This window comes from Protomyctophum bolini (assembly GCF_963924005.1).
Source record: "Protomyctophum bolini genome assembly, chromosome: 13".
Lineage (NCBI taxonomy): Eukaryota > Metazoa > Chordata > Actinopteri > Myctophiformes > Myctophidae > Protomyctophum > Protomyctophum bolini.
The window spans coordinates 5,031,253-5,044,155 of NC_137874.1; the positions used below are offsets into that span (position 1 = coordinate 5,031,253).

The 12,903-nt window shown below is 40.9% G+C and overlaps 1 protein-coding gene across 2 annotated transcripts; it reads right to left on the reverse strand.

Annotated features, from left to right (window-relative positions):
* Positions 1-229: 229 nt before the first annotated feature.
* On the reverse strand, positions 230-10,658 carry nccrp1 (P1, F-box associated domain containing). Of its 2 annotated transcripts, XM_080780382.1 has the most exons (7): positions 10,330-10,658; positions 8,013-8,093; positions 6,744-6,840; positions 6,113-6,208; positions 3,872-4,010; positions 794-927; positions 230-734 (listed from the first exon to the last, which is right to left on the reverse strand). In XM_080780382.1, exons 1-7 carry the CDS (start codon positions 10,472-10,474, stop codon positions 722-724), a joined length of 705 nt encoding a protein of 234 aa, XP_080636508.1. In that variant the 5' UTR covers positions 10,475-10,658; the 3' UTR covers positions 230-721. The 2 variants fall into 2 exon arrangements, with proteins under 2 accessions (XP_080636508.1, XP_080636507.1); XM_080780381.1 differs by having other exon boundaries at positions 230-927.
* Between the last annotated feature and the right edge of the window lie 2,245 nt (positions 10,659-12,903).

Here is a 12,903-nt window from a genome sequence, read left to right on the forward strand (position 1 = left end):
TTTGTACAGTTTGGAGCGTGTGTGTGTGTGTGTGTGTGTGCGCGTGATCATTTTGTAATAATTCTCAGATAGTTACTGTCATTGATGTGACAGACTATAGTAATGTAGCTAGCCTAAATTCTATCTGATAATGTGAATTCCGTTTGCCAACATCCTGATTGATATCACACACACAGTTTAAAATATTGAGTATTCATTAATAATATATATTCCTTCTGCTGTAGGCCTGTACCATATTATTTATTTAACAATTTATATGATCTTTTTTTTTTACGATCATTGCACTTTGGGGGCAATAAACATCTTTATTTGGAAAAGGACAAGGATAACAAAATATAGCTTCAGTCAAACTACAAAGTGTGCAGGCCAGCTTAGTTCAAGCAAAACAATTGTTAATTGAAGTAGCCAGATTACACTGACCATATAATTGCACAAAATCTGATGTTTTTCTAAAATATTTGGGCACTTTGTGATTGCCACACCTCCTCTAAACCAGTGGTTCCCAAAGTGGGGTCCGGGGACCCCTAAGGGGTCCCTGAGGGAGTTCCAGGGGGTCCCCAGCTAAAATGATAGTTTGTAACCAAATGGACCATTGCGGGTCTGTAACTGTAAAGAGTGTGTATAAATGGAACCAATCTCATGAGTTAAATCAACATGGGTTCCTGGCATATTATTTTATTTGGGAACCACTGCTTTAAGGACTTCCTCAAACGGTGCAGGACTAGCAGTTGCACCTGGTCGGTCTCACAAGGACTGCACTGCCAGTGACCAGCGTGGGGACTAGCAGTTAGACCTGGTCGGTCTCACAAGGACTGCACTGCCAGTGACCAGCGTGGGGAACAGCTCCACCATGAAGCTGTTCTTCAGGCGATGCACAAAGTGAACATACCTCACCCCAGGTCCATAGCCTGAGAACACATGGGAAACCTACGGACATACAAACACACAAACACACACACAAATTAACTTCCCCACACACGCTGCTGTTTTTGACGGGGTCGTCCCCATGTTCCCCATGCAGGTTCTACGTTCCCCAGGTGCTATGTTCCCCACTTACCTTAGGGTTTAGGGTCAGCGTTAGGTTTCTGGTTTAAGGACTTCAAGTGTTTTGTACTATAATACAATTGTATGTATAAGTGCAGAACAAAGAATGTTTGTTTTTGCCGTCTTTGTTGAAGAGTCTGAGCAATTATGTTTTAGTTTATTTTATGCCAGTGTTCATTTTTAGTTGGCTAAGACTAGATAGTTTAAGTAGCCTACTGCTAGGCAGGCCTAAAGTTCAATGACTGAGCTTAAATCAGAATTTGCTACTAAAAGTAACACTAAGTTGCTAAAATACTTTTAGTCTTAATAGAATTACAAAAATTACTAGGTTAGGTTTCTGGTTTAGGTTTATTTTAAGTGGGGAACAAAGAACCTTTTTTGCATGGTGGGGAACATAGGTTTTTGACACAGTCAAAATAATTATCAAGGCCTGAATCCAGGGGTCGATCATCGCCATGCTGACTTGTGACATTTGTCAAAATTCGATTCTATTTCTTGACATGGACATACAAAATGAGTAGACATAACATATGAAGCCAAGGTTCCCAAAGTGGGGTCCAGGGGACCCCCAGGGGTCCTTGAGGGAGTTCCAGGGGGTCCCCACCTAAATGGTAGTTAGGAACCAAATGGACCCTTATGGGTCTGTACCTCTTGAGAGTGTACAAACTCTCAGAGATTTTACGATATAAATCGGGGTCCCAGAGACAGAAATGCCATTAAAGGGGGGTCCGTATAGACTATAATGCATGTCAAACTGGGGGTCCTTGAAATGAAAATGGTCGAGAATCACTGCTAGAAGCGTAATTAAAAAACAAAACGTCTCTCATGGGGGGGTCCCTGGCATATCTTTTCAAATTGAGGTCCGCAGGCAAAAAATGTCGATTTAGGGGTCCTTGACATGAAAAGGTTTGGGAACCACTGATAATAAAGAGCTAGCCCTAAATTGCAACTACGGATCTGTAACTCTGAGATTTTACAGATGGACCCATAGGGGTAATACTGCCAGATACTGCCAGATTGCGGCAGTATGGAGTTCACCAGTTCCCTCCTCATGCCTGCATCTGGGCTCTCAAGCAGAAACGATGAACCCGGAAGCAGCGCGACACAAATCTGATATCTCCATAAACCTTTCGAGTTGTATAGTCCTGTTAGGTTTTGTGTTTACATTTGCGCTGTGGAACAGCTTCAAAATGTCACCAGTCTTGCGTTGATCCCGCCTCTATAGCGACCGCATATCGCTTCCGGTCTGATTTGGACCAGGAGTGCATCATCTTTTAAATAGCCACAACTTGCTCAATTTTCAAACCGATTTTCAAACGGTTTGGTTTGTTACAAACGTCAAGAGACGTCCGCATACTTATAATATGATTGTATACGACGTTCATATAAAAAAAACTAAATTAACCCATTCTGACCGGGCACCCATTTTGGTGTTGGCATCATGTCGTGCTTTAGCTATTGAAAAATAGCAGATCTACAAGCTCATATCGCGCCACCGAGTGGCGCGATACGAGCTTGTAGGTCTGCTATTTTTGAAAAATTCGAAGAACGACTGACATTTTTAGAATCTGATCTCAGGTCAGAATGGGTTCATCAGACCAGTGTGTGTCCAGTGGAAACCTCGTATGAATCTGATCTCAGGTCAGAATGGGTTAAGCAGATAAGCTGAATCAACCAACCCGTTTGTAAATCCGTCAAGATTTGAGCGAGTTGTGACTGTTTTTTGTTTGAGCTGCCGTTGAACATACTGTACTGTAGCCCCTCAGCAAGATGGCCGCCGAGTGAACTATACGTCAGAGATTCCCCCTTGAGCCATCTAGCCTTTATATATATATATATATATATCTATGCCAGAGGCTAATATGGTTTCTGCCTCTGGTTTGAGTAAATGGTGCGCTGTGACTGGCCAGTCGCTGTGATTGACAGCCTACACCTAAACCTAACCCTAACCTTAACCTCAGTAAAACTATACCTAAACCTAACCCTATAACCCTAACCTTAACCTCAGTAAAACTATACCTAAACCTAACCCTATAACCCTAACCTTAACCTCAGTAAAACTATACCTAAACCTAACCCTAACCCTAACCTTAACCTCAGTAAAACTATACCTAAACCTAACCTCAGTAAACTATACCTAAACCTAACCTCAGTAAAACTAACGCAGTGGCTGGGGGGGGCGTTTCCAAGAACCCGAATCCTCGGAAGAAACCCTTTTAGCATGCCAGAGAGAGCCCACACACTCCCTTCTGGCAGAATGCAAATGTTGGCCAGCAGGGGGAGTGGTTTCACCAGGTTACAGAGTTATGGCGGTCCTTGAAAATGAAACGTTTGAGAACCACTGTCCTAGTGGACTCCTAATGTGCCAAAAACTGTGTGTGTAAAAACTACATCTACAATGTTGCCATGGATGAGGCCAGGTCTTCAATGGATGATTTGTAGAATCGATTCTACAAATGTCTTCTACATCAGTTTTCTGAAGAACCTATGTTACTATGTCAGTGGTGCTCAACCTTTTTCATGTCAAAGACCCCCAGAATTATCTGCATTTGGCCATGGACCCCCCCCATCTGAAAATATGTTGTTCCAGGGACCCCCTCGGAAGAAAAGATTTGAGTTGAAAAACGTTCGCTCAGAAATAACATATCTTTAAAGATTTGCACCACATTTTCATGATTTTTTCAAAAACATAGCAGACCTACAAGCTCGTAGCGCGGGACTCGGTGCCGCGCTATGAGCTTGTAGATCTGCTATTTTTCAATAGCTAAAGTATGACATGATGCTTAAAACACCAAAAGGGGTTCCCCGGCGTTCAGAATGGACTCACCTCTTTCCAGGTGTGTGAGTAGTTGCTCAGGTCCTCAGTGGGGTTGGCGGTGTGCTCTGAGATCACCGTCTGCTTGTCAGCGCCCAATAACTTTACATGCAGCTGGTAGATGGACTCATGCACCTGACTCTCTTCATAGCTAGGAAACAAACAGAGAATAAAAGCATAATTATGTAAGTGTCATGATTAGTCATTACTGAAACATTATTCCTACCTGTGGTGGAAGCACTTTACGTTTTGCCGGGAATCTCGTAGAAACAGATGATCATGATAATTTTGGATAAAAAGGGTCTGTGTTTGTAACATACTGTGATTACCATATTACAAACACATGATTTTTTCAACAACACACATGGGTTAACCACACATACGGACATTGCTGTTCCTTGGAGTGGTTGCACGGTACCACTCAAGGGCTCGCAAGTCAACTTCTTATGCTTCCAGATTTCATGAAAAGAACATTCCGATCCTGCACGCCCCGTATCTTTGTCATGGTAATCTAAATCTGGGAGCATAAGCACTGTTTTGAGCAGAGCCTAACCGCTCCAATGAACAGCTATGTGTGTCTATCGTCCGTATGTATGTATAAATGTATGTACTGTATGTATTTGGTTAAAATGGGTAGGGTTTTAAAAAAAGGCAAAAGCATGCTCTGTTGCACTGGCCTAAAAGTGGGTCCTTAAAAACTGCTTCAACTGGGATGTATGTATGTATATGTATGTATGTATGCATGTATGTATTTAAAAGGGGGGCTTTTTGGTAAAATCCCAACCCACAATATCTTCATATATTTAAAAGAATACCAAAATAGGGTTACCAGTGAAGGGCAACATGCCTATTCACTGGGGACTATGCAAGGCAGAGGCGTCCACCCCCCTGAGTCCAAGTTAGACTAGACCGCATACCTAAATGTATTTGGTTAAAAAATGGGTAGGGTTTAAAAAAAGGCAAGAGTTTGCTCTGGTGCACTGGCCTAAAAGTGGGTCCTTAAAAACTGCTAAAACTTCTGAAATGTATGCATGTAGATATGTATACATGTATGTATGTATGTGTGTAGTATTTAAAAGGGGGGCTTTTTTGTAAAAAGCCCAGCCCACCATACCTTAATTTATTTAAAACTACTCCAAAATAGGGTTACCAGTGAAGGGCAAAATGCCTATTCACTGGGGACTATGCAAGGCAGAGGCGTCCACCCCCCTGAGTCCAAGTTAAGCTAGACCGCATACCTAAACCAATGTCCGAAATGTCTTCTAAAACCCAAGGGTAAAATGGATATAAAAATAGACAGTAATAAAACGTATGTATGTATGTATTTGGTTAAAATGGGTGGGGTTTAAAAAAAGGCAAAAGCTTGCTCTGGTGCACTGTATGTATGTATGTATGTATGTATGTATGTATGTATGAGTACGGACAGCTGCTGATTCCAACATGAGAAACATACTGTATATAGACTAGCTATATGCTCTATAGATTCTATACTAACCCATACTCTGTATCTGCACGCCAAGTTGGCAGTTGTACCTGTTGTGAGAGAGTTGATAAGACGACAGTAATCACATGTAGTCAGACGATCATAATAGATCTCCACCTGCTGATACTGTACAGTCTGTACATCTGGTGCAGTGTCGTTTTAGCAGCAAATTTTGATTTTAGTTTTAGTCATAGTCTCTTGAATAGTTTTCATTTAGTTTTTAGTCACATTTTAGTCACCTGAAATGTTTTAGTGTTAGTCTAGTTTTAGACAGTCAACTAAATATCATAAGATTTTAGTCGACTAAATCTACAGCTAATTTAGTCGAACTAAATGTATTTCGGCCGGCCTTGATGCCGTCGTAAATGAATGATTTTTTTCACTTGCTGAAAATAGATCTGCTATTTATTATTATTATTATTATAACCAAGTGTAAAACGACTTATACTGGATCTCTTGTCCACTATAGTCCCTTCCTAACATTTTAGTCTAGTTTTTATTTGTTAACAAAATCGTCAGTATATTTAGTCTTAGTTTTAGTCATCAGAGCTTAGCTTTCATGTAGTTTCCATTTAGTTTTCGTCAGTGTAAAAAGGTAGTCGACGAACAATTTTCGTCTTAGTTTTAGTCGACAAAAACATACAATACAATGCATTTTTAGATGGATCAGTAGCAGGTATAGGTGGAGAACTCTTGATTGTCTGGCTTACGACAACAGTGATAATGGCAATCACAAATACTTTTCCACCGGGGAGGTCAACCAAACCCACCAGTCTTCGATGACTATGTCAGGCTGAAAGTCATCCAGCAGCTCATCCCATAGTCCCTCTGCCTTCAGGTCTACCACCTGCTCCATGGAAAACCAGCTGAGGACAGACAGACAGACAAACAGACAGACAAGGAGCTGATAAGAGTGGGCTGTTGTTCCGTTAGGCTGGGCGTTGGCGTCAGATGTTTTACTTATTATAGGTGGCTGGTCTGATCCCAAGTAGCAATCACCCAGGGACGTGCACACATAGACATCAAAGGGGGCTTCACTCCTATGCCCCTTTTACCCGTCTGTAAAACAACTGCCCTTTCCAGACCACGAATGCAGCATTTTTACTACGGTGGTAAGTAATGCACATGCCCCTCCTCTCCTTTCCAAGCATTCAGGAGAATTGCTTTTTTTTTTTTTTACTCCTGAACTTGGAACGCAGCATTTTGCGTTGAACAAATTTGTTTCGAAATCCATGACTCGTAACCCTCCAGTAGATAAAGTGAGTGCTGGGTCGCGCCCAGAAAATAGCTGATCTACAAGCTTGTAGAACAGCTATTTTCACTATTTTTTTCCCCCAGCCCCTGCCTCTCTCTAACACTCTCTGCACGTCACCCGTCTGATCCCAATTGCAGCACGCTCACCTGTACTGAGGAAGATGACAGACGACCGCACCTGGCGGGATGCCACTGGAGTCATAGGGGAGGACTTCCCTGCTCGTACTCCAGCCCGTGAAGTCACCTGTATAAGGTCATCATCACAACATTTTACACGTGAATAAATCTTTTAGTTTGTAGTTTGCTTTAACCTAATATTAAGACCTGAGGACTATTCTTACAAAATGCCCTCGAAATCCGTGGTTCTCAAACTTTGAATCTAAAATGAGACCGACGCTTTCCCGGTTTTAATGGGTAATAACAACAAACTTGATTAATGTCCTGCTATCAAACTTTGCCGTGTGAGAACCGTACCTGGAGTGGATGATATCGCTACGTCATGTTGTAGTCTTGCTTTGTAGTCATCAGGCAGGAACAAATCAATCGGAACTTCCTTTTCCCTCAAGCCTTCGGCTTTTATTGAGAAAAAATAAATCGGCTTGAGGGTTAAAAGGAAGTTCCAGATGATTGTTCCTGCCTGATGACTGACTACACAGTCTTAGTTTAGTCATAGTCTTTGGACTGAAACTTCATTTCGTTTTAGTCACATTTTAGTCACCTGGAATGTCTTGGTGTTAGTCTAGTTTTAGTCGACTAAATGTCATAAGATTTTAGTCGACTAAATCTACAGTTGATTTAGTCGACTAAAATGTACTTTGGCGGGCCTTGATGCAGTCGTAATGAGTGTTTTTACACTTGCTGAAAATAGCCGATCTACAAGCTCACAACGCGCCGCATTGCGACACGTCGTGAGCTTGTAGATCGGCTATTTTCAGCATGCAACCAAGTGTAAAATGACTTCTACTGGATCTCTTGTCCACTGGTCCCTTCCTAACATTTTAGTCTAGTTTTTATTTGTCGACGAAATTGTCAGTATATTTAGTCTTAGTTTAAGTCATCGTAGCTTAGTTTTCATTTAGTTTCCATTTGTTTTTTGTCAGTGAAAAAAGGTAGTCGACGAACATTTTCCGTCTTAGTTTTAGTCGACGAAAACAACACTGCGAGTGCGATATCATCCACTCCCGACCGGATCATAAACCCGAAAATGGAATGCTGCCCAGGCTACCGTTTCCCCCTCTCTCTCTCACCTTCAGGTTCAAAAGGAACGCTGCCCAGGCTACCGTTTTCCCCTCTCCTCTCTCTCACCTTCAAGTTCAAAAGGAACGCTGCCCAGGCTACCGTTTCCCCCTCTCCCCTCTCTCACCTTCAGGTTCAAAAGGAACGCTGCCCAGGCTACCGTTTCCCCCTCTCTCTCACCTTCAGGTTCAAAACGTGGTGGTCCACATGGCGGCATACCCGTCAGCTCAGGTTCAGGAGGAGGGCTGTCCTTCGACAAACCTGTGGCAGAAATGAGTCAAAGGCACTACAGTAAGGGATCACCACACCCCAAGGCGTGCACTATAATCCTACTGTAAATATCACAAATTCAAATACTATCTGTGTCCCTGTCTTTCTGACAGGGACACAGACGTTGTTTCAGTCATAAAAAAAAAGAAGAAAGGAATCAACCTTATAGTATGAGTGGCCAACACCCATAACGACTTTATCTACATTTTAGAACCTGTTGAACCTCTGATAGGGTTGGGGTTGCGTATTGGTATATCTTTCACCTATTGTATATTTATGTATAAAATATAATAATGTAAACATATTGATAAAAAAAAAAAACATCAGTCATAAAAACTCTAATAGAAAGAATAGTAAATCAACCAAAAAGTTCAAGATAATCATGTGACAACAAAATGAAAATCACTGTACACTGTATTAGCATATATTATATATTACAATTTACAATTTAGGCATTTAGCAGACGCTCTTAATCCAGAGCGACTTACATTAAGCAAGAACAAAAAAGCATGGGAATACATCACATAAAAAGCATTTATCATGAAACAAGAAACTAAGAAAGTAACAGTGGAATATTTATATAATGAAACTACGGTATACATATACCGGTATACTATGACGTGCTATGATTACATACAATGCAATTATAGTGCTGTCTACATAACATGCTATAAGTCTGTATCAAATGCTATCTAAATCTACAGAAATGCTATCTAAGGGGGTAGGGTAAGTGCTATGGGCCATGATGGAGTCTGAAAAGGTGGGTTTTCAGACTACGGCGGAAAATTGGGAGTGATGCTGCAGTTCTGACTGCAATATATATTACAAAACTAATTTCTCAGCAGGCTCTTGCTATATATATATATATATATAGGCCTATATATATTACAAAACGAATTTTGTATGTCACTGTCACAATTTGACATTTGAGCAATGTTTCACAGGATGAGACTACACAACAATAATGTCACAACACTGACGTCAGTGGTTCACTTTTTCAGGAAGTGAATGTGTGCTTCACTTCCTATTGTCACAGCTAGTGTTGCCATGTCTGCTTATTATAAGCGATCTTTGGATATTTTTTTTCTGTAAAGTCGCTTGTAAATTTTGGTAGTTGCTGATTGTATTTTTAAAATAACAGATGTATAACCTCATTCGTTCCTATGGTCAAGTGTGGGTCATGATGACAAGCGGCCGAAATGAGTTTTCTTCAACGCGTGGCTGTCATCTCCCTTAGAGATAGGGTGAGAAGTTCAGACACGCGAGAGAGACTCGGAGTAGAGTCGCTGCTTCTTTGCCTGGAAAGGAGCTAGTTTAGGTGGTTCGGGCATCTGGTTAGGATGCCTCTCGGGCGTTTCCCTAGGGAGGTCCTCGAGGCACGTCCCACTGGGAGGAGACCCCGGGGCAGACCAAGGCGCAGTTGGAGGAAACACATCGACTCACTGGCCTTGGAACGTCTTGGGAGGAAGTCAATGATGTTGCTCTGGAGAGGGAAGTACAGAGCTCTCTGGCAGAGCTGTTGCCCCTGCGACCCGACTACAGATAAGCGGTTGAAGATGGATGGATGGAGAATGCAATGAAACTTATGATATATTCTGATATATCTGTTATTAGAGAGAACAATAAATTAGTCTGTGGCGCTCAAAGTGGTTCTCAAAAGTGGGGTCCAGGGACTCCTAGGGGTCGACTCCCCAGCAATAAAAATTAAATAAAAATAATAATCTATAGTTTCAAAATCTGTTTAACGTACCAGTTTCACCATTCAGCTATTTGAAAATAGATGATCACCATGTGCCACAATGCAATGATTGCGTGCTTGTGGATCTGCCATTTTCAAAAAATCTTGGAAAATATAAATAATATGTAGGCCTATATTGTATTAATATTTTCAAATGGGGCTCCAAAGGCAAATTAATTGAGGGGTCCTGGCAGGACCCTTTTTTCTTTTCTTTTTTTAGAACAACTGGACTATAGGCTACAGAATAGAATATTGGAACCCCCTTTTGATTGATTGATTGATTGAAGAATCTAGAATTACAGTAGGCTACATTTCAAGCACAACTCAATACAAAACTGTTAACTGTGGTGGACGACACCAATAAATTACATGCAGCATTACACTTGTTTACAATAGGGTCCACCATGTTCAATTCATCATAGGCGACTACCTCTACCTTGTTTTAGCATAGTTTGAAGTTTAGTCAAAGTTGACGTCACGTCATCCTACCGTGAGGCGCAGGGTTCCTCAGCAGATTCCTTCCCAGGGGTTTCTTGTCGTGGACGGACTTCCAGTCCACGGTGTCCGGCAGCGGGACGCCCTGCTGGAGCCCCATCTCGCTCTCACACCTCCGCTTCCATTCATCGGTAGACATGGTGGTGGTGACTGTGGATAAGAATGAATGAACCAGGAAGTGTGTGTGTGTGTGTGTGTGTCTAGTATTTATTGTAGTCCAACCATAACATTATGCCCCACCCTGGTGTTGTAATATCCACAGTCTGTGTGTCTGCACTCTTCTTATCGGCACCAAATGTACCCTGGCTGCTGGGCTGTCTTCTCCCCCGGTGTCATAAAAGTATGGAAACCCAAAAGGGTCGAAATTCATTTCAATACATTTTCCCGGCGAATTAAGCATTTGATTTGTATTTGAAATCAAATACTATATGCCATGTGTTTTGTGCACGCTGCATGTCATACCTACAAGTCCAAAGAAGTCATTGGTTTGATTAATCCCTATCTAGGCTTCATGCGATATGTCTATGTGTTGTCTGTGTAACGATAAACGGTAACTAGGAAGTCATAAAACGGTGTTTTTGACAACATGGTGACACATGAGGCGCTGTGTGTGACTGTGTGTGTGTGTGTGTGTGTGTGTGTGCGTGTGTGTGTGTGCGCGTGTGCGTGTGTGTGTGGGGGGGGGGTACGCCCAGAACACAACGTGCTTATAGCTTCAGAATGGAAGCACCAGGCTCCACCTAGTGGAGGTGACAGACAGGACATCCAACTTTGACCACTGCAAAGTCCAAATGCAAATGTCGTGTGCTGGACCTCCTCAACGCCCCACATTTGATATAGAATAGAATTAGGTCATCAGTGGTTGGGGGCCCTTGGCTTGACATGAAAAGGTTTGGGAACCACTGTGTGGGGGTCCTTGACATGAAAAGGTTTGGGAACCTTTTGTCAAGGACCCCCACATTGACACTATAATTAGCCCCACGGACCCCCATTTGAAGATATATGCCAGGGACCCCCATAAGAGAAGATTTTTACGTCTCTAGCAGTGATTCTCAACCTGTTTAATTTAATTTCAAGGACCCCCAGTTTTGACCTGCATTAGGCTACGGACCCCCATTTTTTTTTGTCAAATATGTTTTTATTGAACAGATAAAGTATTACAAACATTATGATATGAAATAAAATAAATAAAATAAAAAATAAAATAAAGACAAAAAAGATAAAGAAATCCCTTAACCCTCCCACCCATACTGCTCAGTGACACTGCATACTAAGATGATAGAAAGCTCATGGAAAACATCTGAAAAGAAAATGGCGTACAGTCAACCATATCAATGGTATCCTGTCTATCAATCGTTTCTACTCAGGTAATGGACAAGGGGCAGCCAAACCTTATCAAAACTGTCTCTCCCTGTTTGGCTACGGACCCCATTTAATGGCATTTCTATCTCTGGGACCCCCAATTTAATGTTAATTTAACTCTGGGTCTGTAACTCTCAGAGTTCTCAGAGTTACAGACCCATATTTGGTTCAAAACTATCAGGGGACCCCCTGGAACATATAGAATTATATATATATATATATATATATATATATATATATATATATATATATATATATATATATATATATATATATATATATATGATAGAATTGGAGAGTTGTCTATATATATATAGACATATGATCATATATTATTATTATTATTATTATTATTGTATTATTTTATTTAGTATTATTATTATTATTTATTTATTTTCTGGCAAATGCAAAGACAATTCTGGTGGTAGGCCTGATGGATGATACTCATGCTAGCCTAAGATTTAGACTCTCGTAGATGTATATTTATCGATTCTAAATGTCAGAATTGATAAATACATCTACGAGAGTGGAGAGTCTAAATCTTAGGCTAGATCGATGCCACCACATATTTTAACCTATAACCATAACTTCCATAAAGTAACTATTTCTGACATATTGTTGCAGCCCTGACCCAGGCCCTACATAGATAGAACACTATTACAAAGATTCATATAGCTATACTAAAATGTTCTTAGCGCTATGCTATAATATATTATTGTAATGTATTAAATATAGATTATTTACCACGTCTTGTACATTTTTTGAACGCATGTTCTAGCAGGCTACAACGTATGCCCATATAGACCACTAGAGGGCAGGCTTATCACTCTATAGGCCTACGGCAAAATGGAAAGGACTTGATTTAGATATACCGGTAGATCTCAATTAGAGATGGCTTAACCACAGAAGCTTAATTGCGGCATGTCATAATTAACAAACATTCAATGAAAATAGGCAAATATCTGGAGAAAATAGCCGATTTAAGTTGACATATTGGTCAACTTTATGAATTAACATCGAAAAACATGCAATATGTGCTCTGCTCTGCAGCCTCTGCTTGTTATTATTTCCCCAAATTAAATAGGCCTATCATCAGTTTGCATGAGCATGATCATCATCATCAAAACTAGCTGATGAGCTATTATGTGGACATTCCTAAAAGTCATTAATTAGTAATGCATATAAACACAAACGTACGAATATTTT